The 13,821-nt window shown below is 44.0% G+C and overlaps 1 protein-coding gene across 3 annotated transcripts in view; it reads right to left on the reverse strand.

Annotated features, from left to right (window-relative positions):
* Nucleotides 1-13,821, reverse strand: part of itpk1a (inositol-tetrakisphosphate 1-kinase a) — a 288,870-nt gene that overhangs the window by 34,450 nt on the left and 240,599 nt on the right. For all 3 annotated transcript variants that reach the window (XM_073039147.1, XM_073039146.1, XM_073039145.1), the window contains exons 6-7: nucleotides 10,034-10,132; nucleotides 4,130-4,170 (exon numbers count right to left, since the gene is read on the reverse strand). In XM_073039147.1, coding sequence (XP_072895248.1) covers nucleotides 4,130-4,170; nucleotides 10,034-10,132 — 140 coding nt within the window. The remainder of the gene's footprint in view (nucleotides 1-4,129; nucleotides 4,171-10,033; nucleotides 10,133-13,821) is intronic.

Here is a 13,821-nt window from a genome sequence, read left to right on the forward strand (position 1 = left end):
CTTACTTATTATGTTGCCTTTTCAGCTTTTGGACTGTACAGTCCGTGCTAACTTTATAAAGAGACCCATATTTGGAACTTCTGCAGCCAAGTTGGAGAACATACACTCAGCTGTAACTGGCTTCTCAGGGTCTGCTCCAAAATGCTTCATCCGACCATCCAGAATTGGCAGTTCAGCCAGCCTGAACGGCAGGTCATGTTCTTCACTGCTGAGTGTGGACCGGGTGTCTGGGTACTTTAAGCCTGACTGGAGTTGTAAGAACAAACTGGACAGCATCCAATTAACTACAGATGGAGGCTGCCTTTCGGTTTGATTGTACCCACGATCTCACTATAGCTACGGAACTAGCTGCATTTTCAGAAGAATTGTCTCTGTAAGAGTCCCAAGTTCTGAAGTTCCCAGAGCCCTGCCAAAAAAATTCACAAAGGGCCATGACCTCAGTGACTCTGGAGTTCCTGGAGGGCAAACGGCTTTGAAGCAACTCTCACAAGTCTAAAAACAGAATGCCAGTGCCATAACAAGATGCACTTATACAGAAATTCTAACCAAGCAACTGCAAATCAAAGAGCACTTTGTCATTGATGTCCAGGGGATACGAGTTGAAGAGAAGAAACATATTGTTCTAATTATGTCGAGTCCCAGTAAGGCTGTATGTAGAAAAACATGCACTGATCTCGACTTCCTAAGCCAAAGAAAGGCACATGTATACTTGTGGGATCACAATGACTGTGCTGGGAAAGCTGAGCACTCAGAGGGAACCCACAAGCTCACAGGGAGAATGTACGAACTCCTTAAAGACAGCAGCAGAACCGAACTCTGAACTCCTACGCCCCAAGCTGCAATAGTGTCGCGCTAACCGTGGCGCCCTCATTCAAAAGGATAGATATGGAGCTGATGTTTTTCCTGCCACTGGCGCTAGCATCAAGGATCAGGGGTTCAAAGTAAGGAATGAGTCATTCAAAAAGAAGGAAACAAAATTTCTTCCCCTCAAACATAAGGAACGTTAGGGATTCTTGACTCAAGAGGACTGAGAAGATTCAGTCAATCATCTATTTTCAAGATGGAGGTCCTGAAGAAGGGTCTCAGCCTGAAACATCTACTGTTTATCCATCTCAGTAGATGCTGCCTGACTTGCTGAGTTTCTCCAGCACCTGCAGAATCTCATGTCCAGGATAGAGATTTTTGTATACCGAGGGAATTAAAGTTCACTGCAGGAAAGCAGCACCAGTGTACGTCAGCTAAATCTTACCGATCATGAACAGGGCAGCAAGACTGTCAGCTGCCTCGCATTCACTGTTCAGAAGCAGCAGGTTTCATTAGCTCTGTGAATGTTTGTGTTATTTGGGTTAATAAGGGGAACAGTAGCAATTTGTGGATATTTCTGTTGGGAGACAAATGCGCCTGATGACTTAGCCCAGTGATGGAGAAAAATTCAGCACTCCCTAAGTTGCAAGGGTTAATGGTTAACCATCAAATAAGGCACATGCTGAGAACAATACTGAGAATCAGACTACATCAGATCTGCCATCTGCTTCAAGTCTCTCCCAATTTTCACTTACATTGCCTTCAATGAAGAGACCTGCAGTTGGCTCATTCAATAGTGGAAGGGTTACCTGACTAGTGACGTGAGGAACGCGAGGTTTGCTTGTCACCGTCAATGGTTAAATGCAAATTTCTAATAGACTATTCCTCTAAGAATCAACACTATCTTCATTTGTCTCTGCAATTATCCACCCCATGACTAACGCTGAAGGATAATTCACCAGTTTAAAGTTGTCGGAGACGAGATAGGAATACCTGCCTCTGAAGTGGGGCACTGCCGCTCAGCAGCTTGACACTGGTATAACGGAGAACAAAAGGAATCACTGTTAACGTAGGCCTGAGATGGTTTACTGCCTCGACACCTATGCAAGATTATTATGGCTTTAATCAAAATGGACAACGAAAAGGTTACAATAAATATCTCATGCTCCATGTTGGATTCATTAGAGGGTAAAATTGTCACTTTCCTTGTAGTTTAACTTTCCTGTGCTAGCTTGTATTTGTATATAATCAGAAGAGTGAGGGGTGACTTCATTGAAACACTGAAACCTCCTTTCACAGCGAATGGTGAAAGGTCTTGACAGAGTGGATGTAGGGAGGATGTTTCCCGTACAGAGGGCACAGCCTCAGAATAGAGGGCCTTCCCTTTAGAACAGAGATGAGGAGGAATTTCTTCAGCCAGAGTGGTGAATCTGGGAAATTCTTTGTATATTTAAGACAGAGGTTGATAAGATTTTTGATTGTTCAGGCCAGGAAGGGATATGGGGAGAAGGCAGGAGAATGGGGCTGAGAGGAAAATTGGATCAGCCATGATGGCTCTTCACACAGCCTGAGACCACGTGGACAACACAAACACCTATGTCAGGATGCTGATTATCGACTATAGCTCAGCATTTAATCCCATCATTGCCGCAATCCTTATTGAGAAGTTACAGAACCTGGGCCTCTGCAATTCGATCCTCAACTTCCAAGCCAGAAGACCACAGTCTGTGCAGAGTGGTGATAACATCTCCTCCTCGCTGATGATCAACACTGGTGTACCTCAGGGGTGTGTGCTTAGCCCACTGCACTACTCCCTATATACACATGACTGTGTGGCTAGGCATAGCTCAAATACCATCTATAAATTTGCTGATGATACAACCATTGTTGGTAGTATCTCAGATGGTGACGAGAGGGTGTACAGGAGTGAGATATGCCAACTAGTGGAGTGGTGTTGTAGCAACAACCTGGCACTCGATGTCATTAAGACGAAAGAGCTGATTGTGGACTTCAGGAAGGGTCAGAACAAGGAACACACACCAATCCTCATAGAGGGATCAGAAGTGGAGAGAGTGAGCAGTTTCAAGTTCCTGGGTGTCAAGATCTCTAAGGACCTAACCTGGTCCCAACATATTGACGCAGCTATAAAGAAGGCAAGACAGCGACTATACGTCATTAGGAGTTTGAAAAGATCTGGTATGACAATAAAAACAGTCGAAACCTTCTATCGATGTACCATGGAGAACATTCTGACACCCTGCATCACTGTCTGGTATGGAGGGGTTACTGCACAGGACCAAAAGAAGCTGCAGAGGGTCGTAAGTTTAGTTGGCACCATCTTGGGTACTAGCCTACAAAATACTCTGGACATCTTCAAGGAGTGGTGTCTCAGAAAGGCAGTGTCCATTATTAAGGACCTCCAGCACCCATTTCTCACTGTTATCATCAGGTAGGAGATACAGAAGCCTGAAGGCACACACTCAGTGATTCAGGAACAGCTTCTTCCCCTCTGCTATCCGATTCCTAAATGGACATTGAACCCATGAACTCTACCTCACTTTTTTTAATATACATTCTTTCTGTTTATGCACTATATTAAGCTATTGAATATATGTATACTGTTATTTATTTTCACTTTTTTTCTTCTATATTATGCATTGCATTGAACTGCTGCTAAGTTAGCAAATGTCGTACTGCTGATAATAAACCTGATTCTGAAATGGTGGAGCAGACTTGATGGGCCAAATGGCCTAATTCTGCTCCTATATCTTATGGCCTTATAATCACCAGTATACATATTTTTCCAGGTGATTTTTCCAGTAATTGTAGTATTTTTCTAGAAGTTTCTTAGTTTTTTTTGTAGCCAGTGTCATGCCTCAAGTCTGGCTATTTTAAAGCTTCATTGTTATCACCGATGTCTCGTTATTATTTAGGCTCTGTTCTTTGTCTTTTTCTTTGTTCGTTGTTCGTAACACTCAATAAGCAGCAGGAAGCAACAAGTATTTTTACTCATTTGTGACTTCTGGATCACAAGATCACTTGGATCCAACACCCACTTATAACAGATATTCCCACCTCCAAACTAATGGATACCACTAGGCTTGTTCACTCTTTCATACCCAAACCTCACCAACACTGGGCTGGAAGAAATAAATTCAATACTTTCATGTAAAAGGATGATACAAACATTATTAAGATTCATTTAAATATAATTAGCCACTTTCAACTTGAAAATGGTGCATTCAATAGAATGGGATCTCATCCAAATAAACAGTTTTTCACAGTGGTTGAGTGACGATATACAAAGCCTTGTTTTATTGCCTACCTCATGAGAGTTGGTACCATGTGCCACTCTGGTTTTGCAAACTAGAAAGAGAAAGTAGATCATTAAAATGTATGTAGTGATCACAAGAACACCCTTCAAAGTTCAAAGTCAATTTATTATCAGAAGAACATGCATTCATCTTCTTGTGGGCATTCACAGTAAATACAAAGAAACACAGTATGATCCATGAAAACCCACACACAAGATGGACAAACAACTAGTGTGCAAACAACAACAAACTATAAATGCTAAAAGAAACAAACAAAACAATAACAACAATAAATAATAAATATTAAGAGCATGAGATGAAGAATTCCTTGTGGGATTTGTTCAGTGATGGGGCGGGGGAAGTTGAGTGAAGTTATCCCCTCTGATTCAAGAACCTGATGGTTGAGGGGTAAAAACTGTTTCTGAACTTGGTGGTGTGAGTCCTGAGGCTGCTGTACCTCTTCCGGATGGCAGTAGCAAGAATAGAGTATGGCCTGGATGGTGGGGGACCTTGGCAACCTTTCCCAATTTTCCCATGTGGACTAGTTATACCCTAGAAATGGCAGTGGTGTTTAGTACGGTACCAATGAGCAAATTTTGGTCCAATGTTGCTTGGACAAGAAGAGATACAAACTGTAAGACTATGCAAACAATGAGGGAGTTCTCTACTTCCCTACCCAATCAACCAAGGGTTTCTGTTCTCTCAAATCTTCCAAAAGGTCAGTAATGTTTCTCTGAAGGAACAGAGCTGTCTAGTTACAACCAAAACTACAAAGATGGTAAAACCAAAAGACATACATTCATCCAATGGCCACCTGTACACCAGATCGTTAATGCATATATCTAATTAGCCAATCATGTGACAGCAACTCAATGCATAAAAGCATAAAGATATGGTCAAGAGGTTCAGTTCTTCAGACCAAATATCAGCGCAGGAAGGAAATGTGATCTGAGTGACTGACTGTTGGTGCCAGATGGGATGGTTTGTGGTTTCATTCCACACTCTCACAACTCTCTGAACACTCCCCTCACGCTCCTCTTAAACATTTCACCCTTTACCCATAATGCCTTTCTTGTTCTAGTCTCAGCCAACCTCAATGGAAAAAGACTGCTTACATTTACCCTATCTATACCTCTGTCAAATCTACTCTCACTCTTCTACACTCTAGGAATAAAGTCCTAGCCTATTCAACCTTTCTCTATAAGTCAGGTCTCCAGTCCCTTGTAAACTGCATTTCCTGGCTGGAGTCGATGCAACATATCTATCTCACAGTGTGGAAAGCTGGAACTAAACTACCTTGCTGAGGTAAAAAAAGGTAAGGTTGGTAGGTACTTTTTTCATTTATTCTGACTAATCTGGGATCAGGTAATGGGGGAGACAGTTAGAGCAGTGGTGTACTCCGTATGCAGTATGTGGGAGGTCAGGGTCAACACAGTTGTCCCTGATGACCACACCTGCAATAGGTGCATCCACCTGCAGCTCCTATCAGACCGAGTTAGGGAATTGGAGCAGGAGCTGGATGAACTACGGATCATTCGGGAGGCAGAGACAGAGATAGATAAGAGTTATCGGGAGGTAGTCACACCGAAAAGACAGGAGGTAGGCAAATGGGTGACAGTCAAGAGAGGCAGGGGGAGCAGACAGAAAGAGCAGAGCACCCCTGTGGCCATTCCCATCAACAATAAGTATACCGTTTTGGATACTGTTGGTGGGGATGACCTACCAGGAACAAGTTGCAGTAGTCCTGTCTCTGGCACTGAGGTTGGACTCTCGACTAGGAAGGGGAGGAGGGAAGAGAAGAGAGCGGTAGTGATAGGGGATTCTATAGTCAGGGGGGCGGATAGGAGATTTTGTGGGGAAGATCGGGAGTCTCGGATGGTATGTTGCCTCCCTGGTGCCGGGGTCTGGGACATCTCAGATTGGGTGCAGGTTATTCTCGAGAGGGAGGGCAAGAACCCAGATGTTATGGTCCATGTAGGGACCAACGACGTGGGTAGGATGAGTGAGGGGGTCCTGCGTAGTGAGTTCAGGGAGTTAGGTGCGAAGCTGAAGGGCAGGACCTCCAGGGTAACAATCTCAGGATTGCTACCTGTGCCACGTGCGAGTGAGGCAAGGAACAGAAGGATTATACAGATTAATACGTGGCTGAGAGGATGGTGCAGGAGGGAGGGCTTCAGGTTTTTAGATAATTGGGCTTTGTTCCAGGGAAGGTGGGATCTGCTCCGACAGGACAGTTTACACCTGAACTAGAGCAGTACTAACATTCTTGCAGGAAAGTTTGCTAGTGCTTCTCGGGGGGGGGTTTAAACTAAATTTGCAGGGGGCGGGGATCCAGAATGCAAGAGAGGATAGCGAGATGAAAAATAAAGGACAGGTGGGGACCACACGGTTCTGGAATATTAAGTGTGTAGTAGAGAAAGGTGAGGCGGAACAAGTGATAAGGAGGACACATGTACAGAGAGATGGTCAGACGGAACATGGAGTTAAATGTGCAGAAAGAATAAGTAAATTTAGGAAGGACAACAAAATTCAAGGGGCGTATAGCCCGATGGGAGTTCGGGGAGCTGGGTTAAGCACAATAGGCAACGATTTAAACAGAGAGAGGAGAAATGGGCTAAAAATTCTATATCTAAATGCACGAAGTGTCAGAAATAAGGCGGATGAGCTTGAAGCTCAGGTGTGAATGGGTAACTATGATGTTGTTGGGATAACGGAAACATGGCTGCAGGGAGATCAGACCTGGGAAATGAATGTGCAAGGGTATACGTGCTACCGTAGGGACAGAAATATGGGCAGAGGGGGTGGGGTGGCCCTGTTGGTGAGGAATGAGATTCAGTCCTTTGCAAGGGGGGACATAGGATCAGGAGAAGTAGAGTCTGTGTGGATAGAACTGAGGAACAGTAAGGGCAAAAAGACCCTAATGGGTGTTGTCTACAGGCCACCAAACAGTAGCATAGATATTGGGTGCAAGTTGAATAGGGAGTTAACATTGGCATGTGGCAAAGGTAATGTCACAGTAGTTATGGGGGATTTCAACATGCAGGTGAATTGGGAGAATCAGGTTGGTGCTGGACCCCAGGATAGGGAGTTTGTAGAGTGCCTACGGGATGCATTCTTGGAACAGCTTGTACGAGAGCCGACCAGGGACAAGGCTATTCTGGATTTAGTCTTGTGTAATGAACAGGATTTGATAAGCGATCTTGAAGTAAAAGAGCCATTAGGAGGTAGTGACCATAATATGATAAGTTTTTATCTGCAATTTGAGAAGGATAAGGGCAGATCAGAGCTGTCAGTGTTGCAGTTGAACAGGAGAGACTATGGAGCCGTGAGGGAGGAGCTGGCCAAAGTTAACTGGACGGATATCCTAGCAGAAAAGACAGTGGAACAGCAATGGCAGGTATTCTTGGGAATAATGCACAAGGTGCAAAATCAGTTCATCCCCCGGAGAAGGAAGGATTCAAAGGGGGGAAAGGGGCCACAGTGGTTGACAAAGGAAGTCAGAGATTGCATAGCATTAAAAAAAAGGAAGTATGACAGAGCTAAGGTGAGTGGGAGGACAGATGATTGGGAAATTGTTAAGGAACAACAGAACTTAACTAAACAGGCAATATGGGGAGAAAAAATGAGGTACGAACGCAAGCTAGCCAGGAATATAAAAGAGGATAGCAAAAGCTTTTTTAGGTATGTGAAGAGAAAGAAGATAGTTAAGAACAATGTTGGGCCCTTGAAGAATGAATTGGGTGAAATTGTTATGGGAAACAGAGAAATGGCAGAAGAATTTAATAAGTACTTTAGATCTGTCTTCACTAGGGAAGACACAAGCAATCTCCCAGATGTATGGATGGGCCAAGGACATAGGGTAACAGAGGAAGTGAAACAGATTGACATTAGGAAGGAAACGGTGATGAGTAGACTGATGGGACTGAAGGCTGACAGATCCCCAGGTCCAGATGGTCTGCATCCTAGGGTACTAAAGGAGGTGGCCCTGGAAATTGCGGATGCATTGGTAATCATTTTCCAATGTTCCTTAGATTCAGGATCAGTTCCTGAGCAGTGGAGAATGGCTAATGTTATACCACTTTTTAAGAAAGGAGGGAAGGAGAAAACAGAGAACTATTGTCCTGTCAGCCTAACATCAGTAGTGGGGAAGATGCTAAAGTCCATTATTAAAGATGAAATAGTGGCATATCTAGATAGCAGTGATAGGATTGGGCCGAGCCAGCATGGATTTACCAAGGGCAAATCATGCTTGACTAATCTATTGGAGTTTTTCGAGGATGTAACCAGGAAGTTAGACAAGGGAGATCCAGTGGATGTAGTGTACCTCGATTTTCAGAAGGCATTTGATAAGGTCCCACATAGGAGATTGGTGGGTAAAATCAGAGCTCATGGCATTGGGGGGAAGATATTGACATGGATAGAAAACTGGTTGGCAGATAGAAAGCAAAGGGTAACGGTGAATAGGTGTTTCTCGGAATGGCACGTGGTAACTAGTGGGGTGCCACCGGGCTCAGTATTGGGACCACAGCTGTTTATGATTTGCATCAATGATTTAGATGAAGACATTGAGAATAACATCAGCAAGTTTGCTGATGATACTAAACTGGGTGGCAGTGTGACATGTGATGAGGATGTTAGGAGAATTCAGGGTGACTTGGATAGGCTGGGTGAGTGGGCAGATACTTTGCAGATGATGTTTAATATGAATAAGTGTGAGGTTATCCACTTTGGGAGTAAGAACAGGAAGGCAGATTATTATCTGAACGGTGTAGAGTTAGGTAAGGGAGAAATACAAAGATATCTAGGAGTCCTTTTTCATCAGTCACTGAAGGTGAATGAGCAAGTGCAGCAGGCAGTGAAGAAGGCTAATGGAATGTTGGCCTTTATTACAAAGGGAATTGAGTACAAGAGCAAGGAAATCCTCTTGCATTTGTACAGGGCCCTGGTGAGACCACACCTGGAGTATTGTGTACAGTTTTGGTCTCCAGGGTTAAGGAAGGACATCCTGGCTGTAGAGGAAGTGCAGCGTAGATTCACAAGGTTAATTCCTGGGATGTCCGGACTGTCTTACGCAGAGAGGTTAGAGAGACTGGGCTTGTACACGCTGGAATTAAGGAGATTGAGAGGGGATCTGATTGCAACATATAAGATTATTAAGGGATTGGACAAGATAGAGGCAGGAATTATGTTCCAGATGCTGGGAGAGTCCAGTACCAGAGCGCATGGTTTGAGAATAAGGGGTAGGTCATTTAGGACAGAGTTAAGGAAAAACTTCTTCTCCCAGAGAATTGTGGGGGTCTGGAATGCATTGCCTCGGAAGGCAGTGGAGGTCAATTCTCTGGATACTTTCAAGAAGGAGCTAGATAGGTATCTTATGGATAGGGGAATCAAGGGATATGGGGACAAGGCAGGAACCGGGTATTGATAGTAGATGATCAGCCATGATCTCAGAATGGCGGTGCAGGCTCGAAGGGCCAAATGGTCTACTTCTGCACCTATTGTCTATTGTCTAAACTGCATTTCCTGGCAGGAGTCGATGCAACATATCTATCTCACAGTGTCGAGAAACAAGAAAAAGAAAGTGACAGAATCTGATCCTCTTGTTTCAGATGAGACAGGCGGTCGAGAGGTGGGCTGAGGCCTTGTACCTTAGCACAGTGATGCAAATGTACATTAGGAAATGCATCAGTGTTTCCCCAAGACCAACTTATTTATATATTTATTGGATAGTTTACTAAGCTGGATAATGAATTCTTACAGGCAGAATCACCTCATCTTTCAACAGAAAAGTAACAGTTCATACTTGCCCTGAATACAAAGAGTAAGAGTGTTAGAAGAAATGTTGTAATATTAAACAGCATGTGAGCACATGGGACAGCGGCAGTGGTTTTGATTTCTGCATCCCAATCACTTACTCAATGGGAATGTCAGCTTGTGCTTCTTCAGCTCTGCCATTGTGTCCTCACCACATTGGTTAGCGAGTTCCATAAATGGAGGTGAACAAATGCGGTCATCTGCAACAAGAGATGAATACAGCAGCTTAGCAAGAGTTAGCAAACCCTGTATAAAGCCTGCCCTTCAATAAACATAGAAACAGAACAGTACAGCACAGGAACAGGCCCTTCAGCCCACAATGTTGTGCTGAACCAATTCAATTAGTATTCATAGAAACATAGAAAATAGGTGCAGGAGTAGGCCATTCAGCCCTTCGAGCCTGCACCACCATTCAGTATGATCATGGCTGATCATCCAACTCAGAACCCTGTAGCTGCTTTCTCTCCATACCCCCTGATCCCTTTAGCCACAAGGGCCATATCTCACTTCCTCTTAAATATAGCCAATGAACCGGCCTCAACTGTTTCCTGTGGCAGAGAATTCCACAGATAAACCACTCTCTGTGTGAAGAAGTTTTTCCTCATCTCGGTCCTAAAAGGCTTCCCCTTTATCCTTAAACTGTGACCTCTTGTTCTGGACTTCCCCAACATCGGAAACAATCTTCCTGCATCTAGCCTGTCCAATCCCTTTAGAATTTTATACGTTTCAATAAGATCCCCCCTCAATCTTCTAAATTCCAGTGAGTATAAGCCTAGTCGATCCAGTCTTTCTTCATATGAAAGTCCTGCCATCCCAGGAATCAATCTGGTGAACCTTCTCTGTACTCCCTCTATGGCAAGAATGTCTTTCCTCAGATTAGGGGACCAAAACTGCACACAATACTCTAGGTGCAGTCTCACCAAGGCCTTGTACAACTGTAGTAGAACCTCCCTGCTCCTGTACTCAAATCCTTTTGCTATGAATGCCAACATACCATTTGCCTTTTTCACCGCCTGCTGTACCTGCATGCCCACCTTCAATGACTGGTGTACAATGACACCCAGGTCTCGTTGCATCTCCCCTTTTCCTAGTCAACTACCATTCAGATAATAATCTGTTTTCCTGTTCTTGCAACCAAAGTGGATAACCTCACATTTATCCACATTAAATTGCATCTGCCATGAATTTGCCCACTCACCTAACCTATCCAAGTCACCCTGCATCCTCTTAGCATCCTCCTCACAGCTAACACCGCCACCCAGCTTTGTGTCATCCGCAAACTTAGAGATGCTGCATTTAATTCCCTCGTCTAAATCATTAATATATATTGTAAACAACTGATTCGAAACAACATTCGAATGGCAACTCATCTCTTCTGCCTACACAATGTCCATATCCCTCCATTTTCCTCACATTCATGAGCCTATCCAAATGTCTCTTAAAAGTCCCCCATGTATCTGCCATGTATGTTCCACTCAAAATGTTTACCTCAGACAGGTGTGACTATAAAACTAAGAATCAATAGAAAAAGATTGATGGTGATGATGATGATGATGGTGATGATAATGATGATGATGATGATATTGACTCAGGCCTGAGAGGCCAGCATCGGGCATTTTCATGCCTTACAAGGCGTGGAACGAAAGACTGTGTGGCGCGCCACTCCTCACACAGATATTTTGCAGTATTTTTCTTTATTTTACGAGGTCAAGTTGCGAGCTCAACACTCAACCCGGCACAGATGGAAAGCGTACTCAGGAACGGTCCGACTGGATTCGAACCCGGGAACCTGCGTTCCGGAGTCCGTCGTTGATGTCAATGTACCACCAGCCGGCCTAAAAGTAAAATGTATCCTTAAAGCAAAATAATCATTTAAAAAATTAGAAAAGAACTGAGGACATCCAGTGGCCACCATTTCAATTCCACTTCCCATTCCAACATGTCAACCTATGGCCTTCTCTACTGCCACACTCAGGTTGGAGGAGCAACACTTTATACTCTGTCTGGATAACCTCCAAGCTGATGGCTGAATGTTGATTTATCAAACTTCCAGTATTTGCCCTCTCCTCCGCTATTCCCCATTCCCCTCTCTCACCTCATCTCCTTGCCTGCCCATCACCTCTCTCTGGTGCTTCTCCTTGTCCTTTTCTTCCATGGTCCTCTGTCCTCTAACATCAGATTCCCCCTTCTTCAGCCTTTCTTCGCTTTCACCAACCAATTTCTCTGCTCTTTACTTCACCCTCTCTCTCTCTCTCTCTCTCCCCTAGTTTAACCGATCATCTGCCACCTTGTACTTCTCTCTCCCCCCCCCCCCCCCCACCTTACTCTGACTTCTCACCTTTCTTTCCAGTCCTGATGAAAGGTCTTGGCCTGAAACATCCACTGTTTACTCTTTTCTATAGATGCTGCCTGGCCTGCTGAGTTCCACCAACGTTTTGTGTGTGTTGGTGAGGAAGTAATTTACATTTAAATTTAAGCAATCTCCCTTAAAAGATAATTATCAGGTCAGCTTTTTTGAACTACGCTCCTAAACACAGGAATTCAATAGCTAAGGCGATAAGGGTTGCAGACCCAGCTGACACTTGTAAACACCAGCTGAAAACTGATTCTTTTTGTTACGTGACATATCGTAAGACATAGCCAATCATCATCTTTCCAGGACCATGAGTGTTCTTAGCAAATTTTTCCACAGTAGTAGCTTCCCATGGTCTTCTTCTGGGCAGTGGTCACATAACCAGGACTCGTGATATGCACCAGCTACTCAGACCTCAGACAACCATCCACCATCTGCTCCCATGGCCTATGTGACCTGGGGGTGGGGGGGGGGCGGGGGTAAGCAGGTGCTACATCTTGCTCAAGGAAGACCTGCAGGCTGGCAGAGGGAAGGAGCACCCTACACTCCTTCTGTACAGATGTATCTACCAAATACATCACTCTATTTATTTAATCTTGCTTTTAACTGACATCCTTTTGTCTTTTATATTCCTGTTTGCACTTTGTCCCAATGTAACACGCTTTGAACTATATCGTCTGCTTGAAAAATGCTCTATAAATAAGTTCATCATCAGCATCAAACAAAAACAATGAAGATTTCAGAAGTAGATGAGGCAGAATGGCACAGGGTTACAGCAGTAACGGTGAAAGAAAGCAGGATGTGAAGCACGGCTCAGATTACAGGCTATCAACAATGGTGTTCACTCTGATTTGGCCTCAGGACACAGATGGGAGGTTGAAAACAACGCCTGGCATCTCTGATAAGAATAACAGGGAGGTCACTGGTGCAAACTTATTGAACAGAACATCAGAGGGCACTTTCTGATTTGTACATGTGCTGCTACATACAGAAATTAAGAACCTATTGATCTACACAATTCTTCCATAAGCTTCACTACAGACTGTCACAGAAAATTTGATTAGATATAACAGGAAGAAGACAGATACTTGCCCAGTGGATATCCAATGAACAGATCTTTCTTTCAGATTTTATTTCATGCTGTAAATTTTTAAAGAAGTTTAAATAACTCCTTACTTCAGCTCTATTGGTCCCATCTCTTCTCTCTTTATTGCGCATTCAATGCAGGACCTAATCATCCTAACCAAGAGATCTCGGTTCAGACTGCACTATGCAGACTCTGATCTGCTCTTCAATATGCTTGTACTGAGGCACAGAAGATATCGTGGTCATCCACGAAGACCCCAGTTGTGATGACTATTCGTACCACTAGACCCTGTCTTCTAAGATCAAGAGTGGAGCAGCCCCAGGGCATGGCTTTTCCACTTTAATTTATTGTTTATTTATCTACTGATACAGCACAGCCTCTCCCGGCCCTTCGAGCTGTACTCTCCCAACAACCCCACAACCCCAATTAACCCAAATCTAATAACAGGA

This window comes from Hemitrygon akajei, chromosome 3 (genome assembly GCF_048418815.1).
Source record: "Hemitrygon akajei chromosome 3, sHemAka1.3, whole genome shotgun sequence".
Lineage (NCBI taxonomy): Eukaryota > Metazoa > Chordata > Chondrichthyes > Myliobatiformes > Dasyatidae > Hemitrygon > Hemitrygon akajei.